This window comes from Artibeus jamaicensis, unplaced genomic scaffold (assembly GCF_021234435.1).
Source record: "Artibeus jamaicensis isolate MK-2021 breed Jamaican fruit bat unplaced genomic scaffold, CSHL_Jam_final contig_1128, whole genome shotgun sequence".
NCBI lineage: Eukaryota > Metazoa > Chordata > Mammalia > Chiroptera > Phyllostomidae > Artibeus > Artibeus jamaicensis.
In genome coordinates this window covers 1,836,630-1,854,032 of record NW_026521220.1, presented here as the reverse complement: position 1 = coordinate 1,854,032, position 17,403 = coordinate 1,836,630, and the positions used below count along the sequence as shown (strand labels likewise).

The following is a 17,403-nucleotide window of genomic DNA, read 5'->3' as shown; positions in this document are numbered from 1 at the left end:
GGTTCTGGGGGACAGGGTGGTGTTTGCAGAGGCCAGGGGCAGCACTCAGCACCAGTGCCTTGGTACCTGAAATTGTGTTGACTTGAGCAAGCTGGTTTCTTTGAAGACATTCCCAAAACCAATCCAGACTGTTCCTTTGCGGGGACACAACAGACTCAGTCTGCACAACCTGAGTTCTGGCCTGAAGGCCAGCCTCCCATTCATAACTGGGCCTATCTCATCTGAAAACAGACAAGAATGATTTCTGACCTGGGGTGGCTATGCTTGGCAAGTAGGGAGCCTTGAGAAATGGCATTTCTGGTCCTTGGAGGTTTAGAGAAGTGGGGGATGCATAAGTCTTGGCTTCAACCTGTTTCCCCATTCTTAATTTGACTGGAATGTAGGCCTCCCTTCATCTGTAATCATAACAAACAGCTTAGCACATGGGGCAGTTTTAACTCCACAGGTGACCTCACCCTGCTGGGCCACAAACACCCCAGAACAGCTGAATTATTTCTAGTTCTGTGAACTACTACAGTATTCTGAAATTTGCTTTTTAGAGCCCTAGGTGTGTGGCTTTGTTTATTCATAGCATGTCTAGGAAAGATCATCCAGTTACAAGTGGCCAGTTACAAGGGTCCCAAATGGTCCACTGCACAGCAGGGCTTACAGATCATTCCCCAGGGTTTCCAGGCTGGTTTTCTTCCCCAGGCTGTTTTCTGGCTTGCCTAAGGGCCGCTACTGGGGCTCCTCATCCATGCTCTTCTGACAAGGGCTATGGAGTGGCAGGTGGCACTCCATCATGGGACACAGAGGAAGTGAGCTCTAAGGCAGGGAAGCGATCACTCCCCACTACTAAGTGGATTACTGGCAGTTGGAGAAGGGATTCTTATTCTCAGAATGGTGCCTTCCACTTTGGAGTGAAATCGCACAAGGCCCCATCAGGGGACAGGGAAGGGTGCGTTCCATCCTGAGCAGGAGCCTATGTGTAGGGGTGAGGGAGGTCATCCCAGCTTACTCCCACGAAGGGAGAAGCCAGCCTGGATTCCTCCACAGCCCCTTCCCCCATGTGTCTAGGCAGCCCCAGGTAGGAGCTAGAAGTTGGCTGACATGCACAGAGAACCAGACAACACACCAATCCCACAACTGGGCCAAATGGCCAGTCCACAGCTTTGGGAGAGCCAACCATGCCAGCAAGGTGTGAGTACTAGGGACCACTGCTGTGGCTTTAATGGAGGCGTGTCTATGACAGAATACTAAGGGACAGGGACCTGGGGGGCATCTTTGCTGACTTCTCGGTGCAGTCCAGGGCCCTGATGCGCACATGGGTGTGTGGGATCTGGAAGCCCCTCTGGAGTAGAGACCCAGTCCAGAGTGGTTGACCCTGTGGGCTGGGAGCTGACCTTAGGGCCCTTCACACCCCAAAATTCATCTTAAAAGGCATGAAAATTCATCTTGAATCAGACCACATGCCTGTCACTATTGCCCGCATCACACTCTGGGTGACAGGAACAGCCCTTTCACCAACCTTGGTGAGGGTGAGGGTGCTATATGGACCCTGCGTTGGAGAGACCTCAGCATGGCTGTGGCCAGATCCATAAGCCATGCTGGGTCCCTCCTCAGTCAGGGCCCCAAAGCCAGCTCCCTGGTAAGCTCTCCCCACTGCTGGGCCCTTGCCAGGACCCCTGTCTTCTGCTGTGTCATCACTGAACCCTAGCTTCCCACCCCAGGAGAGGGTGCCAGCCAGAGGTTCTGCTTCACCATCTGCTTCCTGTGGGGCCTGTGTCGTCAGTAGTGAAATGAAGCACTTGGAGCCCCTCATGTCCTCTCAGCTCTCTTCTGAGGCTCTGGGTACCTGTGCCTTGGCTAGTAGGTCTGACCACTCCATCGCAGGCAGTTTTTGTGGAGGACAGGGCAGGCCCGGTCATTCTCCATTCGTGGGCTGGCACCACCTGGGCTCTCATATGTCAGCACCCAGCTCTGCGCACTGCTTGTCGGAGATGTGGGAGGCCAGGGAGTCTATGATGTCAAGCAGCAGCTGCTGACTCAGGGAGCGCAGCGTGGGCAACTTGGAGACCTGCGGGAGGTGACCAAAAGGCCAGAACAGGATGGAACTGAATTCATGAGAGGATTGGGAGGGCTCCACAGACGAACTGCTTGGTTATCCCCAGGGCCCACTGCTACAGAAGACAGCCCTATTCTAGGCACCTTCCCCCCACCTGCTGCCGTGGGAGAGTGGGCCCGGAGGATGAGGGGTGAGCAGGGCGTGCTGAGCCAGGAGGGCCCTGACCTTCGTGAACTGGTGCACGATGATGTGCAGGCAGTGCCGCTTCATGTCCAGCGCCTGCGTCTTGTCAGCCGCCTCCAGGATCTGGAACAGCAGATTCCTTGAGGTGCTGCCCCACTTCTCACCCACCTGCCCAGGTGTCGGGAGATCAGTAGGCACCAGGGGTACTACCTGCAGCACATTCTGCACCGTCACGTTCATCTCCAGGTTCTGCTTGCAGTATGCCTGCAGCCGATTGTTGTAAAAGCCATAGTAGTAGGGGGCCGCGAACAGGTAGCTGGGGAGCTGGTTAAGGAGCTGCCGCCAAAGGAACTGTCCTCCCTTGCACCACCCTCCTCCCCAGGGAGAGTGCATCTGGAGCCCTGGCCTGCCAAGGGCAGAGGAGAGCTGAGACTGCACCTGCTCAGAACCAGGGGACCTGCCCCACCAGGAGGGTCTGGCAAGGGCTCCAATCTGGGCAGAGCACTGACTTGATCTCTACACAGACTTTGAATCCCTGAGAGGTCAAAGTCCCCATCAACACCAAAAAATACCACAGCACTTTCTCTCCAGGAAAACACCTATGTGCATCTTTGCAGAACTGTCTGCAGTCTCCCGGAGCCCGAAAGTGCGCCCTCACACCCCATGCTCAGACCCTCACTGAAGTGACACAATCCGGGATCACGCTACATCCACTTGCTAACCTGTCCCATAGAGCAATGACTGATCCCTTACTCTGAGCATTCATGACAGTCAAGAATCCATCTATCCCTCCTGATTACAAACCCCGTAGTGCTGGCCGAGCAACTGTTTCAGGGAAGTCTGGGAGAGCACAAGGCTCCAGGAAAGGAAATCCTCTGGAAATCACTCAGCCAGGATCAGTCAGCTGGGTCGCCCAACGTGGGTGCTGGGAGCCCATGATGACCTGGGAGCACCCTTGGGGATGAGGATGCAGCGAGTCCTCCGGAGGCATGTTGACCTCGCCGTAGTAGATGTAGCGTAGCATGGACTCGAAGGCCTGCCTGCTGGGCACCATCTCCCCAATGGAAATGTTTACCTGCCCGTCCTCAGGCATGAAGGACCGGAACATGGCCTCAAAGTAGCTGCAGACGGGGTGGCAAAGGCCTGGCTCTCAGCAGATGCAGCCAGTGCCTGGCCTACACTGCCCAACAGCTGCACCCACACCCACCTGGAACGAGCGGCCAGAATGGCCTTGTGGGCCGGCCGAGGGTGCCCATCCAGCAGCAGCGTGATGTCACAGAACTCGGCACCTGCCCCCTCCAGGTATGCCTTCATGTCCTGGATCAGAGATGTGCCTGGTGGGGCATGAAGGGACCCTGAGCACAGCCTCCTGAACATCTGTCCCTTCTGTGGCCCTAAATGGACCTCCCCCAGACCAGAGGTCTCATTCTGGTCCTTGAGGTACTGCCAGGCCCTGTCCTCAGCTCCCAACACAGGCCTATCCACCCCCCGAGTCTTATCCCTCAGACTCAGCCAACTGAGCCCTTCTCTGGGCCTGGCATGACCTGTGTGCTTGCTGCGTGTCACCTGGAGCCAGCTCCCAGGGGCAGCACAGGACCCAGGGAGAGTCGGGGATGAAGGAGCCTGTGCCCTCCCTTCCCAGGCTAGGGGGAAACAGGGAGGCACTGGTGGCAGCTGAAGTCTGCAGGCTGCACTTACCCCTCAGTGGGCCCCAGACTTGGATACCCCAAGAGGTTTGATGACTAAGCACTGTGACCCTGAGCACATGGCTCACTTCAGAAGCTGTCAGATCTGATGTCATTCAGGGCAGGCACCCTTGCCAGAGAGGTGCCCCGTGTCCCCTCCAGAAAGGGACTCAGGAGGTCCCCTGCCCTCGGGCACACAGACTGCTGTACAAAACCCTGTGGGATGGGCGTTCTTCCTTCACTTGAGCCTGAACTGCCTCCCTCTTTGCCCCTGTCCCTGTACCCAGAGAGCACTCTGGGGTCCTCCCCACACCCACCCCTCCACCCCTCCACCCCTGCCTGAGCGTCTGGCGGGTGATTCCATGCCTCCCAAGTCTCGACCAAGATGAATGCCACCTAGCCAGCCACTGGCAGGGAAGGGACCAGGCTCCCTACCGATGTCCACGGGCTGGTCTGAGGGGGTACGGGGGGGCGGCTGCTGCTTCCGCCGAACAATCTCCACAATCAGTGGGGATGAGAGGTGCTCGAACTCCTTCATCATGATCACCTGGTTGAAGTGGGACTCCTTCACCACGAAGTTCAGGCAGTGTTCCTGGGATAGATAGGCCAGGCAGGCGGGCATGGTCACGCCTTGGCCCCAACAAGGCACCAGACTGGGCAAGGGGCTTGCAGCAGTGGGCATGGCGGGCTGCGATGCACCTTCAGCTGGCCCAGCTGCAGCCTGGCGGCACTCTCGCACACGACCAGCACGTTCTGCAGGTCCACGGAGGCCTCGATGTACTGCCGACACAGCTGCTCCAGGCGGCACAGCTGGAAGCTCAGCGCCAACTTGTACACGTCCATGATGAGCAGCACGTCCTCCACGTGGCCTGCACCCAAGAGCTCCCTAAGCATTGCTCAGGCAATGGGGAGGGGAAGACGGAACCCAGGCTGCCCACCTGCAAGCAGGGATGCTCACACCACCACCCTGTTCCTGCCCTGCCGCAGCCCAGGCAGACCTTTCCTCGGGTATTTGATCTTATCAGTGTAGAGGAACTGCATGAGCACCTCGAAGGGCCGGGCCTCGGCCTCTCGGATGGCCACACGCAGCAGGGGCTGCCGGGCCCCACCCCCAGCACCACCAGGAGCCTCCCTGGGAACCAGAGCTGCCTCTTCCTCTAGCTTCTGTGGGAAGAGAAAGGGAAGCTCGAGAACACCCCATGGATGCTCTTGAGAGGATGCATGCTAATGGAGGTGGGGCCAGGTGGGGCAGCTCCTCACCTGGGCCAGTCGCTCCCTTGCCTGTACTATTTTCCTTCGGAGCCAGCGGCTGCGTGCTGTGACAATGGCCACGTGGCCCTGCACACACTCCTCCTTCTGCAGCAAGAACAGCACCTTGATGAAAGCCAGCCAGAGCAGGGGCCTGGGGACTCCAGGCACCAGTGGGCAGCCAGCGTGTCTCTGGGAGCAAAGCCCCGCCTCCTCTTGGGACAGAAAGGGCACCCACCTCACCCAGAACAAACTCCACATCGCAGAACTGGCGGCTCTCCCAGAGCCGCCCATAGTCTTCATGGAGCGTGCACTTGGGGTAACAGGAGAACTGCAGGAGGAGACCAGGTGTCACCAAGTGAAGACGCTGTCACCCCTGACTTTGCCCCCTCCAGGAAATGAGTGTCTTTGACACCCAAATGCCAAGCTCAGCTCAGCCCAGCTCCCTCCACAGACTCAGGTGGCTTTCCAGACCCCCACTGGCTCTGCTGTGAGCCCCCACTCTGCCCCACCAGCTGCACCCTGTACTGAGGTTCCTGACTGCCTCAGCCCAGAGCCCCTGGTCGCACCCCAGCATCCAGGCTCTTCAGAAAGGCTGCCATCCCACCATATGCAGCCCTGACTGTGGACAACCTGGGACAAGCTCCACCACTACCCTCTGGGTCTCAGTTTCCATCACCAGGGCCCATTCGCCCTGGCTGGCCCCGTGCAGAGTCAGCTCATGAGGAAGCCACCTGCTCTGCAGGCCTGTGAGCCTCACCTGGAACCTGTACATCTCCCCACTGCGGATGTTGTTGTCCACGGTGCCCCCAAAGATGTACATGGCGTCCGAGATCACAGCAGCCGCATGAAAGAGCCTTCCGCTGGGCAGCTGCATGAACAGAGGACAAGTCGGCGGGGTGGGAGAGGGCAGGGCTAGTTCTCCAGCAGGGAGCTGGCTGAGGCCGGGAGTGGGCCATGTTGTAGGCAAGCACATGGCACCACTGGCCTTGAGGGAGGGGTTGAAGCAGGCCCTGAGACACAGCTATGGGCACAGGGCAGGAGGCAGGGCCTGGGTAGGTAAGCAGGCAGGATGGGGCCCTTGTGACCCACACGGCAGACACAGCAGGTACTCAGTCTCACGTGCTGCACCAACATGGCCGGGGCAGCAGGGCATGGGCTCCTGACTCTCAGCTCACCATGTGACCCCAATAAGTACCTCTCTGAGCCTTAGTCTCCACACCTTTGAGATGGGCTGATCACAGGCCTGGCTTCAGGGGTTGAGAGAGCAATAATGAGGGCATGGGCCCTCACCTCTGAGGCTGGCGGGGAAGGTTGCTTGGTGTTGGTGGTGCCAAAGTCCAGGCCAAATACATCTCGGGACTTCTTGAAGCCACCTCGATCCTCAGAAAGCAGGGCAGGCACCTCCTCAGAAGCAGCCGCTCGCTCTGGCACCTCGGCCCCGCCGACCTGGTAGGAGACATGTGGGCGCACAACCAGTCAGCAAGGGGCAGGCAGGCACTACAGACGGCTCACCAAGGGGCCAGGTGGAGGCACGGAGGAGAGCCACGGGACATGGGCTGAGTCGGGGAGAACACTCTCAGCACAATGCAAACATGGCGGGAAGTGGAATCTTACAAGCTCACAGGCTGCAAGATGGAGAATGGGCAAAGAGGCCCAGGGTCAGGCCAGACCGGGTGTCTAGGGCTGAGGGCACCCTGGCCTTGCTCCTGCTGGTTGTCTGGAGTCTGGGGAGCGCCCTGGGGCTGTGAGGAAGGAGCTTGGAGCCAGTGGGTCAGGAACACACCCCAGGCCACAAGCCCTGGGTCCCCTTGGCAACGCTTGGGAGTGCTCACCTCACTGTCCGAACTGGGCTGGACGACCTCCCAGGTCTGAAAGTCCACGTCATAGCAGTGTAGCTCATTGGGCAGAGTGTTGTCAGCTGCGCCCCCAAAAACGTAGAGGTGGCGGTCGAAGGCCACCATGGTGTGCCCGTAGCGCCGCTGAGGGGGTGGCGGAGAGCCCCGAAGCAGATGCTCAGTGGGGATGCGTGTCCACCTGGGGGCACACAGCACAGGACGAGTGCCTAGCAGGGGCTCCTGCTCCTCTGTGGCCTCCACCTGGCTCCCAAGTCCCCCCCCATCACCACAGGCCCAGCCTGTGAAGTGCCCTGCAATCCCTGGGAGACCTTCCCAGGCTGAGGGGGACCTGCAGTGTGTGCCCAGTGTCCCTCGTCCCTTTTCACTCTGGCACCAGCTCTGCCCACCTCTTCTGTAGGGGGAACAAAGGGTACAAGCATGAGGCTGGGAAGGAGGCTGCTTGGAGGCTGGAGGGGGGCTGGCCTGTGAGGAAGGTGGCACCATACTGGCTCCACCCAACGGGGCCACCAGACTCACCCAGTACCAATCCGGCTGCTGCTGGTGGCCAAGTGTCCTCTGCTTTTCTTCCTATCCCATCCCCTTTACCCCAAACTACAACTTGCCCCTGCTCCGGTCTAGGCCCCTCACCTTGCCGCCCTCTGTATTCTAGATACACCTTCCTCAGCCTGCTCCATAAGCACCTCCAGACCCCCATGCAGCCCGTAGGCCCTGTTCTTCCCCTAGTACTGGCTCTTCCCTGAGGACCCCCTTGCAGATCAGCCACCTGTTCACCTAGCCAGAGCCTATATGTCTGCCCCAAACCCTCCCCATGCTGGGTTATGCCCGGCCTCTACCCATGCCCCTCACTTCTCCAGGTCTTCCCCTGCCTGCTCCGAGCTCTCTGTGGCACCCACTGTCCTGAGGGCCAAGGTCAGGGTGGACCAGCAGACCTGTGTGCAGTGTGACTCTTCTCCCAGCCTAACCACGGGGGACAAAAGAGTTGGCTGGGCATCAACAGGGTCTTCCCTACCCAGGATGCCTCCTCCCTGCTGAAACCCTGGTACCCAAGGCAGCTCCAAGTCCCCCCCACTGAGCCTCCCTGACCTGCAGCTGAAACTCCATTAAGTCCCAGAGCCGATGCCTGGTCCTGACCTTAGTCTCTATCACAGGGGTCAAGGGCTGGCCAGCAGTCAAGGCCAGCAAAGGCTGAGAGCTCTCAGGGCCCTTGCACCCCTCCAGTCTTCTGCCACCATGTGAGCTCTACGCCAGCCACATTTGTTACTGGTGGCACTGACCGTGCCATTCACTCAGAGAGGCAGGCAGCCCAGGCCCTATCTTGCTGAGCTGCAGCCACGCCCAAGGGGCCAGCAGGGGGCATCTGGCCCAGTCTGTCCCAAGGTACTGCACATCCCGCTCCGGGCGGGAGGGCAGCTGGCCTTGCTTTACGTGGGAACCCACGGGGATGGCTCCAGAGGCGGGTGTGGGGAGCTGGCTGAGGGCCCACCCCTGGGGCACTCACATCTTGTCCTTAAATTCAAACTGGAAGAGGTTGTTGGTTATCTTGGCTCCACTCTGCCCTGAGAACACAAACATCTTGTCGCGGCACACGGCCACCGGGAAGTTGCAGCAGGACGGCGGGATCTCGCCGCTCTGGGCCACCTGTGGGGGCGAGAGGCAGCTCAGCCCCAGGCGCACCTGTTGGTGCGCACGCTGCTGAGCTGGGACGGCTTTTATTCCTGAAGCTTCTTCTGTGAATGAGGGTTCATGTATCGCTTTTGCAGAACCTAAAGTCCCAGCTCACCCTCCTACATGGGGGCTGAAAACATCGTTAAAGGGGAAAGAACCCCCCCAGGAAAAGAACAGTCAGCAGGAGAGCAGGTGGTGTCCTCGCCGTGTGCAGATAAGGGTAGTTACACCTGAACTGCGTCAGTCACCATGACAGGCTGCCTGTCCAAAACGCAGGGCCTTTAGTCACCAGGTAACTGCCACTGGGATTCGAGTGCGGGCAGGCAGGTGAGCAGGAAGGGTGAGGGAAGACAGGGCCAGGCTTTGGCAGAGGGCAACATGGCAGCCTCCACCCCCACCCAGCCTGACCCACCCGTCCTCAAACCTCTCACCTCCCTGCCTCACCTCCCAACCCAGCCCCCTATCCCCTGTACTCACCTCCCTTCCTCTCTTTACCCTGGACCCTCCATACCCCTCACCTCCCTGTCTCCCCACGACCTCACCCCAGGCCCCCAGCCTCTTACCTCCTCCCAGCACGTGAGCTCTCTGTCCTGCAGGCCAATGGTCCACATATCATTCAGCCTGCATGAGGACAAAAGGGTCAGGGTGCCTGTCCTGGGGCTGGATGTCAAGGGGGGGCCTGGGCCTGGTCAGGAGGGAAGGCTCTGGGGAAGAACAATCCATCACTTGGGGACTGGTCCAGGGACTCTGTGACAGCCATGAAGCTTCAGTTGGGGTGTTGTGGGGGCTGTACTGAGTCCCTGTCGTGCCGGGCCCCTGCCCAGCCCAGGCAGGAAGAAGGGCCTCACCTGAAGAAAGGCCTCATTCTTGACATTTAGGGCAGGGGACAGGGTCAACCACTCAGCTGATCCCTAGGGCTAAGAGCGGATCTCAGAAAGGCTGTGCTCACAGAAGTCACACTGTTTAGAGTTTCTGTAATGCTGAAGTCCGGGGGAATGGGCACACACTGCTTTTGTAATCAGAAAAATTAAGCAAAGCCAATTTGCTAAAATAGGAAGGAAAATGCCTATAACATAGGCGAGAAGTCTGTTCTCTGTAGGGGAAGGGCCGAGTCTGAGCCCTGCCGCCACCGCCCACCTGCTCATTGCTCCTTAAGGTCATTCCTTGCCATGGACCTGAGTATTCTCACCCCAGTAATTCCTCCCTCTACCCCCCAGCTCTCTGCTCTGGAGACTTGCACAACAGCTGCATAAACTTGCAGGGGTGGCGGGGGCTCCGTTCAGTGGCCATCACCCTTATCCTGCCCATCTTCCGCTTTGCCCACCCCCTGTCCACACATCCAGCCTCCTGAGGAACCCCCAGTCTGAGCCCTTCAAGGCTAAGAAGGCCCCCTCCGTGTACCAGTACCCTGGGCCACTCAGAAGTGGAATGCACGGCCAGGCCACCACCTACCTGGCATTGCCATCGTAACCAGCAAAGATCCATAACTTGTCACTGTACACCGTGGCACCATGGGCTGACCTAGCGACGGGCAACCTGGAGCAACAGGCAGGGAAGGGATGAGGCTACCAGTGCAGACGCGAGCCTCACAGCCCCAGGATGGTCCTACAGCCACAGCCCTGCAAGTCCTGCCAGGCCCTAGGACTGCCGTGTCCATGTCTGCTGACACTGGGATCCCAGGGACTCCAGTCAGAGTATAACCAACACCACCAGGGGCTGGGTTCATGTGGCACCAGGACACTGATGAGGCATTCAGACATTCACAGGGCACAGAGTTCTCTGCCAGCTGCTACCAAATATCGAAGGGCGTGCTCGCAAGGCAGGACCATGGAAGCACCCGTCACAGGACATTCCATCCCTTCTACTTTTGACAGGAGGCGATCTAAGAGCTGGGAGAGGCTGCAAACAGGTTAACACCAGCTCCCAGGCCTCTCGGAGCTTCGGGCTCTTCACCTGTGATGCTCCAGGGCCAGAGAGCCCGTAGCACAAGCCCCAAAGTTTTCAGCAGTTTCTCACCGTCCTTCAATTTTCCACTCCGTCCACTGCCCAGTTGCAAACTTGTATTCAAAGAGGTCATTTTTATTCTTCAAGTTAGAATTGGAATAAATGTCCCCAGTGTAACCCCCTGGGTAAAGAGAGAGAAATGGTGTCACCCAAAGGCAGCACTGCAGAGTCCTCAAACCCCGGGAGGCGAGGACACAATCTGGCCCCGTGGGAAATGCATTCCAGAACTCCCGCTGCACACCCCAGGAGCACCTGCTGGGTCCCTGCCTCTGTGCTGGGCTCTGGAAACACAGAGACCAGCAGGACCCCACTCCCTGTAGCTCACGGGGAGGAAAAGCCACCTTCTGGCCCATTCACAGAAGCCGACCGTTCCCACACAGGCCAGGAAATCAGGCCGAGGGGCAGGCAGGCAGAGAGAGGCCAGCAGAGCACAGCGCTGGGCCTGACGGGAGGGCACGGGATCCTCAGCCTGGGAGGTAAGCGGCGGCTCACCAAAGACGAACATGCTGCTCCCGTAGACCACGGCTGAGTGGTGGTAGCGGGGGGCTGGCGGGGTCCCAGTGGTGAAGGCCCTGGCAGGGGAACAAGAGGCAATAAGTATCAGCAGTATTTTGAAGGTTAATAACTGTATCATTACGGAAACTTTTAAGAAAGTTACCAATAAGGGAAAAAAACTAGCACTAAAATTTATGTCTTATCCCTTTGCCAGAAGCCACTGTCCATAGCCAGGGGTCTGCCCCACACCTTCCTGGGCATATAGTGCCTCAGTGATTTTTAAACATGGAATCTCGCGGTAGACATTTTGTAATACGTTTCTCAACCAAGCAGACTGTGAATACGTCTTCAGGCCACTATAGAATTGTCACTACTCCCTTCTCACAGCCGTACTAAAATCTGCAGTGTGGGTGGTCCAGAAATTTTACCCACCAAGTTAAAAACCCATTTATACTGCTTCCTAGGGGCTGCTCCTTCTCAGTCTTATACAGAGGCAATTTTTAACAAAGAACTGAAAAGCCTTCAGAGTGGCTTTAAAAATGAATCTGTGCTAGTGGCTGTACTTTAAAATGAAGTGCGGGGGAAACGACACAGACATTTCTGTGGCGGTCCCAGTGCTGCCCAGGCCTCGGGGGCAGGAGGCAGGCGCGTGGAGTGATGCCGCCCCAGGTGCCAGGTTCAGCTGTGGGTCTCAAGTCCCGACATCCTCCTCTGCCAAGGAGGCAGTCAGACCCCAGCCCAGAGGGCTGCGGGGCTGAGAGGGCGGCGCGCAGAGCTCCTGTGCAGAGCCTGGCACACGAGAGGCCCGGCGAACCCGTGCTGCTGCACGAACAGATGGCAGAGCTCAAGAGGAAACCCAGCTACATCCTAATCCCAGAGCCTGTTTCTCCCACTCGGCTGTGAGCTGCTCCCAGTCAGGGGCTGGACTGGAGGGCACAGATACGCAGTGCTCAGAGGGGGCAGGTGTCTTGTCCAAGGCTACAGGACCATCTGCAGGCGGAAGGCCAGGGTCCACGTGATGCCCACTGCCTGGGTAGGGTCTCCGGGCAGAGGCTGTGCTCCATGTGGTAGGGAGGGGAGAGGAGCCCCTATAGCAGCAGAGGCAATCCTAAAAGGACCCATCAACTGATAGCCCTCCATGTTGGCTCCAGGCCCTGGCTTGGGAGACAGGCTTGGTGACCGAAGGGCTCTCATGGGGTAGAATTTGAGGACCCACAACTGGATCAAACAGATTTCCTAAGGAATAGGATTCAGAATAACAAGTCTCAGTCATGGACTGGAAAAGAAACCAAGTGACAGAGGGACCACTGAGAGAGGCGCTGGGCTTCTCTCTACCTTTCCAAGAACGTGACTCGGCTGGCAATCAGCCCAAACGAGTGCCATTGAGTTCTAGGAGAAGAGCAGGGACTGGGACTCAGGAGGCCACCCACCTGCACCAGGAACAGTCCTTCACGTCAAACCTCAGGAGGTCGTTGAGCATCGTCTTCCTGAAAGACAGCCAGGGACAGATGGGCTCAGTCCTGGCCTGCTCTGCAGGGTGTTGCCCAGCCAAAACCCAGAAGATGGACAGGGCAGGCCAGGGGCTGGGTGAGTTGTTTTGGGTGGAATTAGCCAGAGCCAGAGAACCAGGTGAGGCCCGAGAGACCAGACAGGTGACCACAAAGGAAGCTCCTGAGCTGGTGCAGGCATAGGGTCTGTCTGCCAGGCATCAGAACCGAAGCCTGACCTGGACCACCCCACCGTAGACTCAAGAACTTGCACTTCACGCCAGGCTCCAGAATCCCCACTCGAATGTCTGAGTGCCCCCTTCTTGGAAGCTGTGCCACCACGGTGCAGATGCTCGTCCACGTCTCAGGAAAGGCCCCTGCCCTGCGCTCAGATCTTCCTGCCACCTCTTTGTCACAAAGCCAATGTAACAACTACATCGAAGATATAATAAATCAGGGTGGCTGACGCACAATACAATACACAGATGATGTATTTGTAGAATTGTATACCTGAAACCTATATAATTTTATTAACCAATGTCACCCCCAATAAATTCAATAAAAATAAATAAATAAATAAACAAACGACAACAATGACGAAAGATACAATAAACAGAAAACAAGTCCACTAGGCATGGCACCACCTAACACAACCTGCACGGTATCACCCAGCCCCTGTCACTAAGGGGGAAGAAGGGTGTCAGCCCAGCAGGAGCCCAGCATCCCCTGCACGGTCCAGCTCAGTCTGCACCGGATGGCAGAGCTCTCCACCTGCATTTACAGAAGAGGAAGCAGCCTGGGAGATAAAGGGCCTGTCTGAGGCCATGCAACCAGGAAGCCAGGAGCCGGGAAGCAGAGGTATGACAGTTAAGTCCTCCCCTCTCCCGTATGCCCCCGCTCCACTACCCAACCCCCAGGGTTGTAGGCCATCTTTTTTTTTTTTCAATTGATTTTGAGAGAGAAAGAAGGAGAGGGAGAGGGAGAGAGAGTCGTTCCACTTATTTATGCACTCATTGGTTGATTCTGGTATGTGCCCTGATGATAGAACCTGAAACCTGGGCATATCGGGAGGACTCCCCAACCAGCTGACCTACCCACCCAGTGCCAGGCCACCACTCAGTCATTCTAAAAAGTTACAACTAGATTGAGACAAATCTGTACTCTGTTTCTTAGTGTCCCGTTGCAGCAAAAATATTTCTGCTTGTCGCTACAGTTCCTGACACAGAATACCTCTGGGGCCCTGGCTGGTATAGCTCAATGGATTGAGCATGGGCTGTAAACTAAAGGGCCGACAGTTTGATTCCCAGTCAGAGCATATGCCTGGGTTGTGGGCCAGGTCCCCGGTAGGGGGTGTGCAGGAGGCAACCACACATTGGTGTTTCTCTCCCTCTCTTTCTTCTTCTCTTCTCCTCTCTCTAAAAATAAATAAATAAAATATTTGAAAAAATTAAAAAAGAATACCTCTGGGGATATTCCCAGCCACTGCCCTGTGCTGGCCACCACACCTTTTCTGGTCTGGGGGATTCCCACTGAGGGTCCAGTAAATGTCTTTATATTACTCGTTCATGTGACAAACATTTGTTGAGTTGCCTGGGTGCTGGGATACAGGCCCTGCCCAGGAGGAGACAAGTAACCAACATCTGTATGCTCTGGGATGAATGGGCCAGAAAGAGGAGCAGAAGGGGAGGGGAGGGCCACTGATTGATCCAGTTGGCCTGGGTGGTTGGGAAAGGCCTCACTCACAGGTGATTCAGAGGGAGGGCAGAAGGGTGAGTGGGAGGGAACAGCCAGTGCCAGGACCTGGCAGGATGCTTGGCACAATCTGAACACAGCAAGGCAGTGGTGCGGCCCTGGGCAGTGCCGGGTGAAGGCAGAGAAGTGGGGGTACACTGACTGCCAAGCGAGCTGGGGCTTTTAGTCGGAGAGGTAGAGAGACGTCTGTGCATTATCCGCCAAGGAGGAACACACTCTGACTTGCATTTTCAAACGGATCCCTCTGCTTATTCACGGGGAAGAGACGGTGGGGGACATGGCTGAAAGCCAGGGGACTATGCCTGAAGAAGCTCTTCTGCCCATTCTACAGACATTCATGGGATCCTGCCTCCCCCATCAGCCCCAAGTCAGCTCCCCCAGGGAGTCCTGTGGGACTCCAATTGGAGGCCAGCCCTTCCCGGCTGTTAGGCCAGGTCCTCTGGTTGAAAGGTGGTGACAGGACTTATGAGCAGGATGGGCTGTGTGCAAACAATGCACCCTCAACACAGGGAAACTTCTGTGCTGAGCCTCTCACAGCCTTGTGGTCACCCAACCTCATGAAGCACACAGAGTGGCCCCATATACAGAGAAGGAGACCAGAGTGCAGTTGGTGCTGTTAAGCTGCCTGCCCGAGCCCAAAGACACAAAGCTCTAACTTGAACTGAGCCTTGCTTGTCCAAGAGACCAAGCTTCTGCCCCACATCCAACAGGCTCCTAGCCCTCCCAGATGCCTGGTGGGCATCTCTGGCCTTTTCTGAGCACATCAACCAACAAATGAAGGCAGAAAACTCAGACCCAGAGCCAGTGCTGTTCTGCACCCTGTCACTTCCAGGCCACTGCCCACACTGACCCTTCTACTTGGCACCTTCTTCCTCTTTTGCATGGTTCACTCTCACTCATCTCTCAGGTCATCAGCCCTTCCACAAAGGCTTCCCTGACAGGACCAGACGCCCCCATCCTGGTCCTGTGTTCGCTGCACCTGTGCCTGTGCCCAGTACCTGACACGGCCCAGCCCACACCAAGACAGCTCTTCCCTTCAAGGGATGTTCCACTCCTGGGGAGTGGGCCAGAGGGAAACACGCCAGGTGGAGGAGGCAGCTGCACAATCCGAGGGTTCACCCTGACCGTGGTCTTCCAGCAAAGGAGACCAGCCACAGCTGAACTGGGCACATTTCAGGTGACAGAGGTGTGCTCACCACCAGGACATCAGGTCATTGCCAGGAGTTTATAGCAATGTGGAAAAACCCTTCCAAAAACTGAAAAGTGTGAGAAATAAATAAAACCGCCCTCCATGCCTTCTCAGCTGCTGTGTGAGCATGTGGATAAGGCCTAGAGAGAAGTGTAGGGAAGGAAAAGTGTCTGGCAGGGTGGCAGCCAGGACAGATGTGTTTCTTTCGAGTCTGTGTCTCGTCAATCAAAGCAAGAGGGAAATTTCTGTGTCCTGAGCAAGCACTCCCCACTAGATGCCGTGCTGAGGGCTTTGAGTGCAGGGAACCCCACAGACCGGGAAAATGGAGCTGAGTGCTTAGCTGGCATTTGCAAAGAGAACAGCAAAGCTGCAGAAGCCCAGTCCAAACCACCATGTTTCTCCCTCCCCGGTCTAAACACCCTGATGCTCAGACTCACCCATTGTCTCCACCAAATACATAGATGGCATCTTTATAGGCCACCACTGTGTGCTTGCTGCGCCTAGAAAGGAAGGAGAGGTGGGGAGCGGTGAGGCCAGGACCCTCCTGGGGGCACCTGGGGAATGAGACCAAGCATCCAGGATGCCACAGAAGTTGGATAACACCTCTCAACTACTAAGATGAACAGAAACCTGTAAATTCCACCAGTACATCAAAACACCCTGCATCTGGGGAACTCTCTAGAATCCTCATTCCACTGCAGAGCACCTGGGACCCTGGCTGGAAACTCATAAACAAAACAGAACTCTAGTGCCCTGCCCCTGGCTACCCTGGCCCTGACCACATGCCCCCCCCCCCCCCCGCCACACCGCCCCTCTCAAAACCCCTGCCACAGAGCAGGGGAGGTAAAAGAGGGTAAAAGGGGGACAAATGGTGATGGAAGGAGACTTGTAGTGAACACACAATACATTATATAGATGATGTATTACAGAATCGTACACCTGTAACCTACATAACTTTATTAAACAATATTACCCCCCAGTAAATTAAAAAAGAAAAACCCACGAAACTGCCCTGGCCATCGTCCTGGACACCACCACTCCTCTCTCGACGACCATATACCGTCCTGGCCTTGCCCCCGGAACCCGCCATGAAACCCTCTCAGACACCCGCATCCCCAAACTCCCTGAACCACGCCATACCGAGCCCCCACGAACTCGTCGCAGGGCGGGAGGCGCCGCCAGCGGTGCACCGTCTCGAAGGGCCCAAAGTTGAGCGTCAGGTACTCGACACTGTCCGAGCAGCTGTGGTCGAAGTCCACGCTCGGGGCTACCTTGGACCGCGCGCCGCTCGCCAGCGCCCCAGCCACGATCGGGCCCCCAGAGCCGCCCGTCCCAGCCATCCTGGGTCCAGGTCTGAGCGGTCACTGTGCTTGCAAGACGTGCGGCCACCGCCCCGGGTCGCCCAGTGGGACTGCATTTCCCGGCGAGCTCCGGGCCCAGGGCGCGGACTTCCGGCTCGCTCGGAGGTCCCGACAGGCCTAGCGCTCCCCTCGGCTCTGCGGCCGGCGCGGCACCTGTGACGGAGACTGCGGCCAGTGTCTAACCTCCTGGGAACCATTTCCTGCGCAGTGCCAGCGCCGGCTCCCAGCCCCGTCCCACTGCACTTCCCCGGTGCCTGCCCGGAGATCGGCTACCGTTCCCGGCATGCCGTGTCTAAGCGGGGCTTGGTCGTGATCGTCCTCCGCTCCCGGGATCCCGGGTGGAGGGTTCCGAGCTCGCAGCGGCCTCCGCAGGCAGCCCATCCCCTTCCGGCTCAGGCTCCCAGCCCGAAGCCCCGAAGTCTGCCCTCGGT

General features: G+C 57.5%; 1 protein-coding gene across 2 annotated transcripts; it reads right to left on the bottom strand.

The window, feature by feature from the left end:
- Nucleotides 1-527: 527 nt before the first annotated feature.
- LZTR1 (leucine zipper like transcription regulator 1) lies at nt 528-17,063 on the bottom strand. Of its 2 annotated transcripts, none has more exons than XM_037131462.2 (21): nt 16,752-17,063; nt 16,049-16,111; nt 12,614-12,670; nt 11,181-11,260; nt 10,701-10,809; nt 10,137-10,220; nt 9,248-9,305; nt 8,518-8,657; nt 6,996-7,197; nt 6,454-6,609; nt 5,921-6,031; nt 5,399-5,491; nt 5,173-5,268; nt 4,911-5,076; nt 4,612-4,781; nt 4,348-4,504; nt 3,435-3,561; nt 3,199-3,348; nt 2,438-2,543; nt 2,270-2,350; nt 528-2,056 (listed from the first exon to the last, which is right to left on the bottom strand). In XM_037131462.2, exons 1-21 carry the CDS (start codon nt 16,949-16,951, stop codon nt 1,940-1,942), a joined length of 2,523 nt encoding a protein of 840 aa, XP_036987357.2. In that variant the 5' UTR covers nt 16,952-17,063; the 3' UTR covers nt 528-1,939. The 2 variants fall into 2 exon arrangements, with proteins under 2 accessions (XP_036987357.2, XP_036987358.2); XM_037131463.2 differs by having other exon boundaries at nt 4,911-5,073.
- Nucleotides 17,064-17,403: the final 340 nt, after the last annotated feature.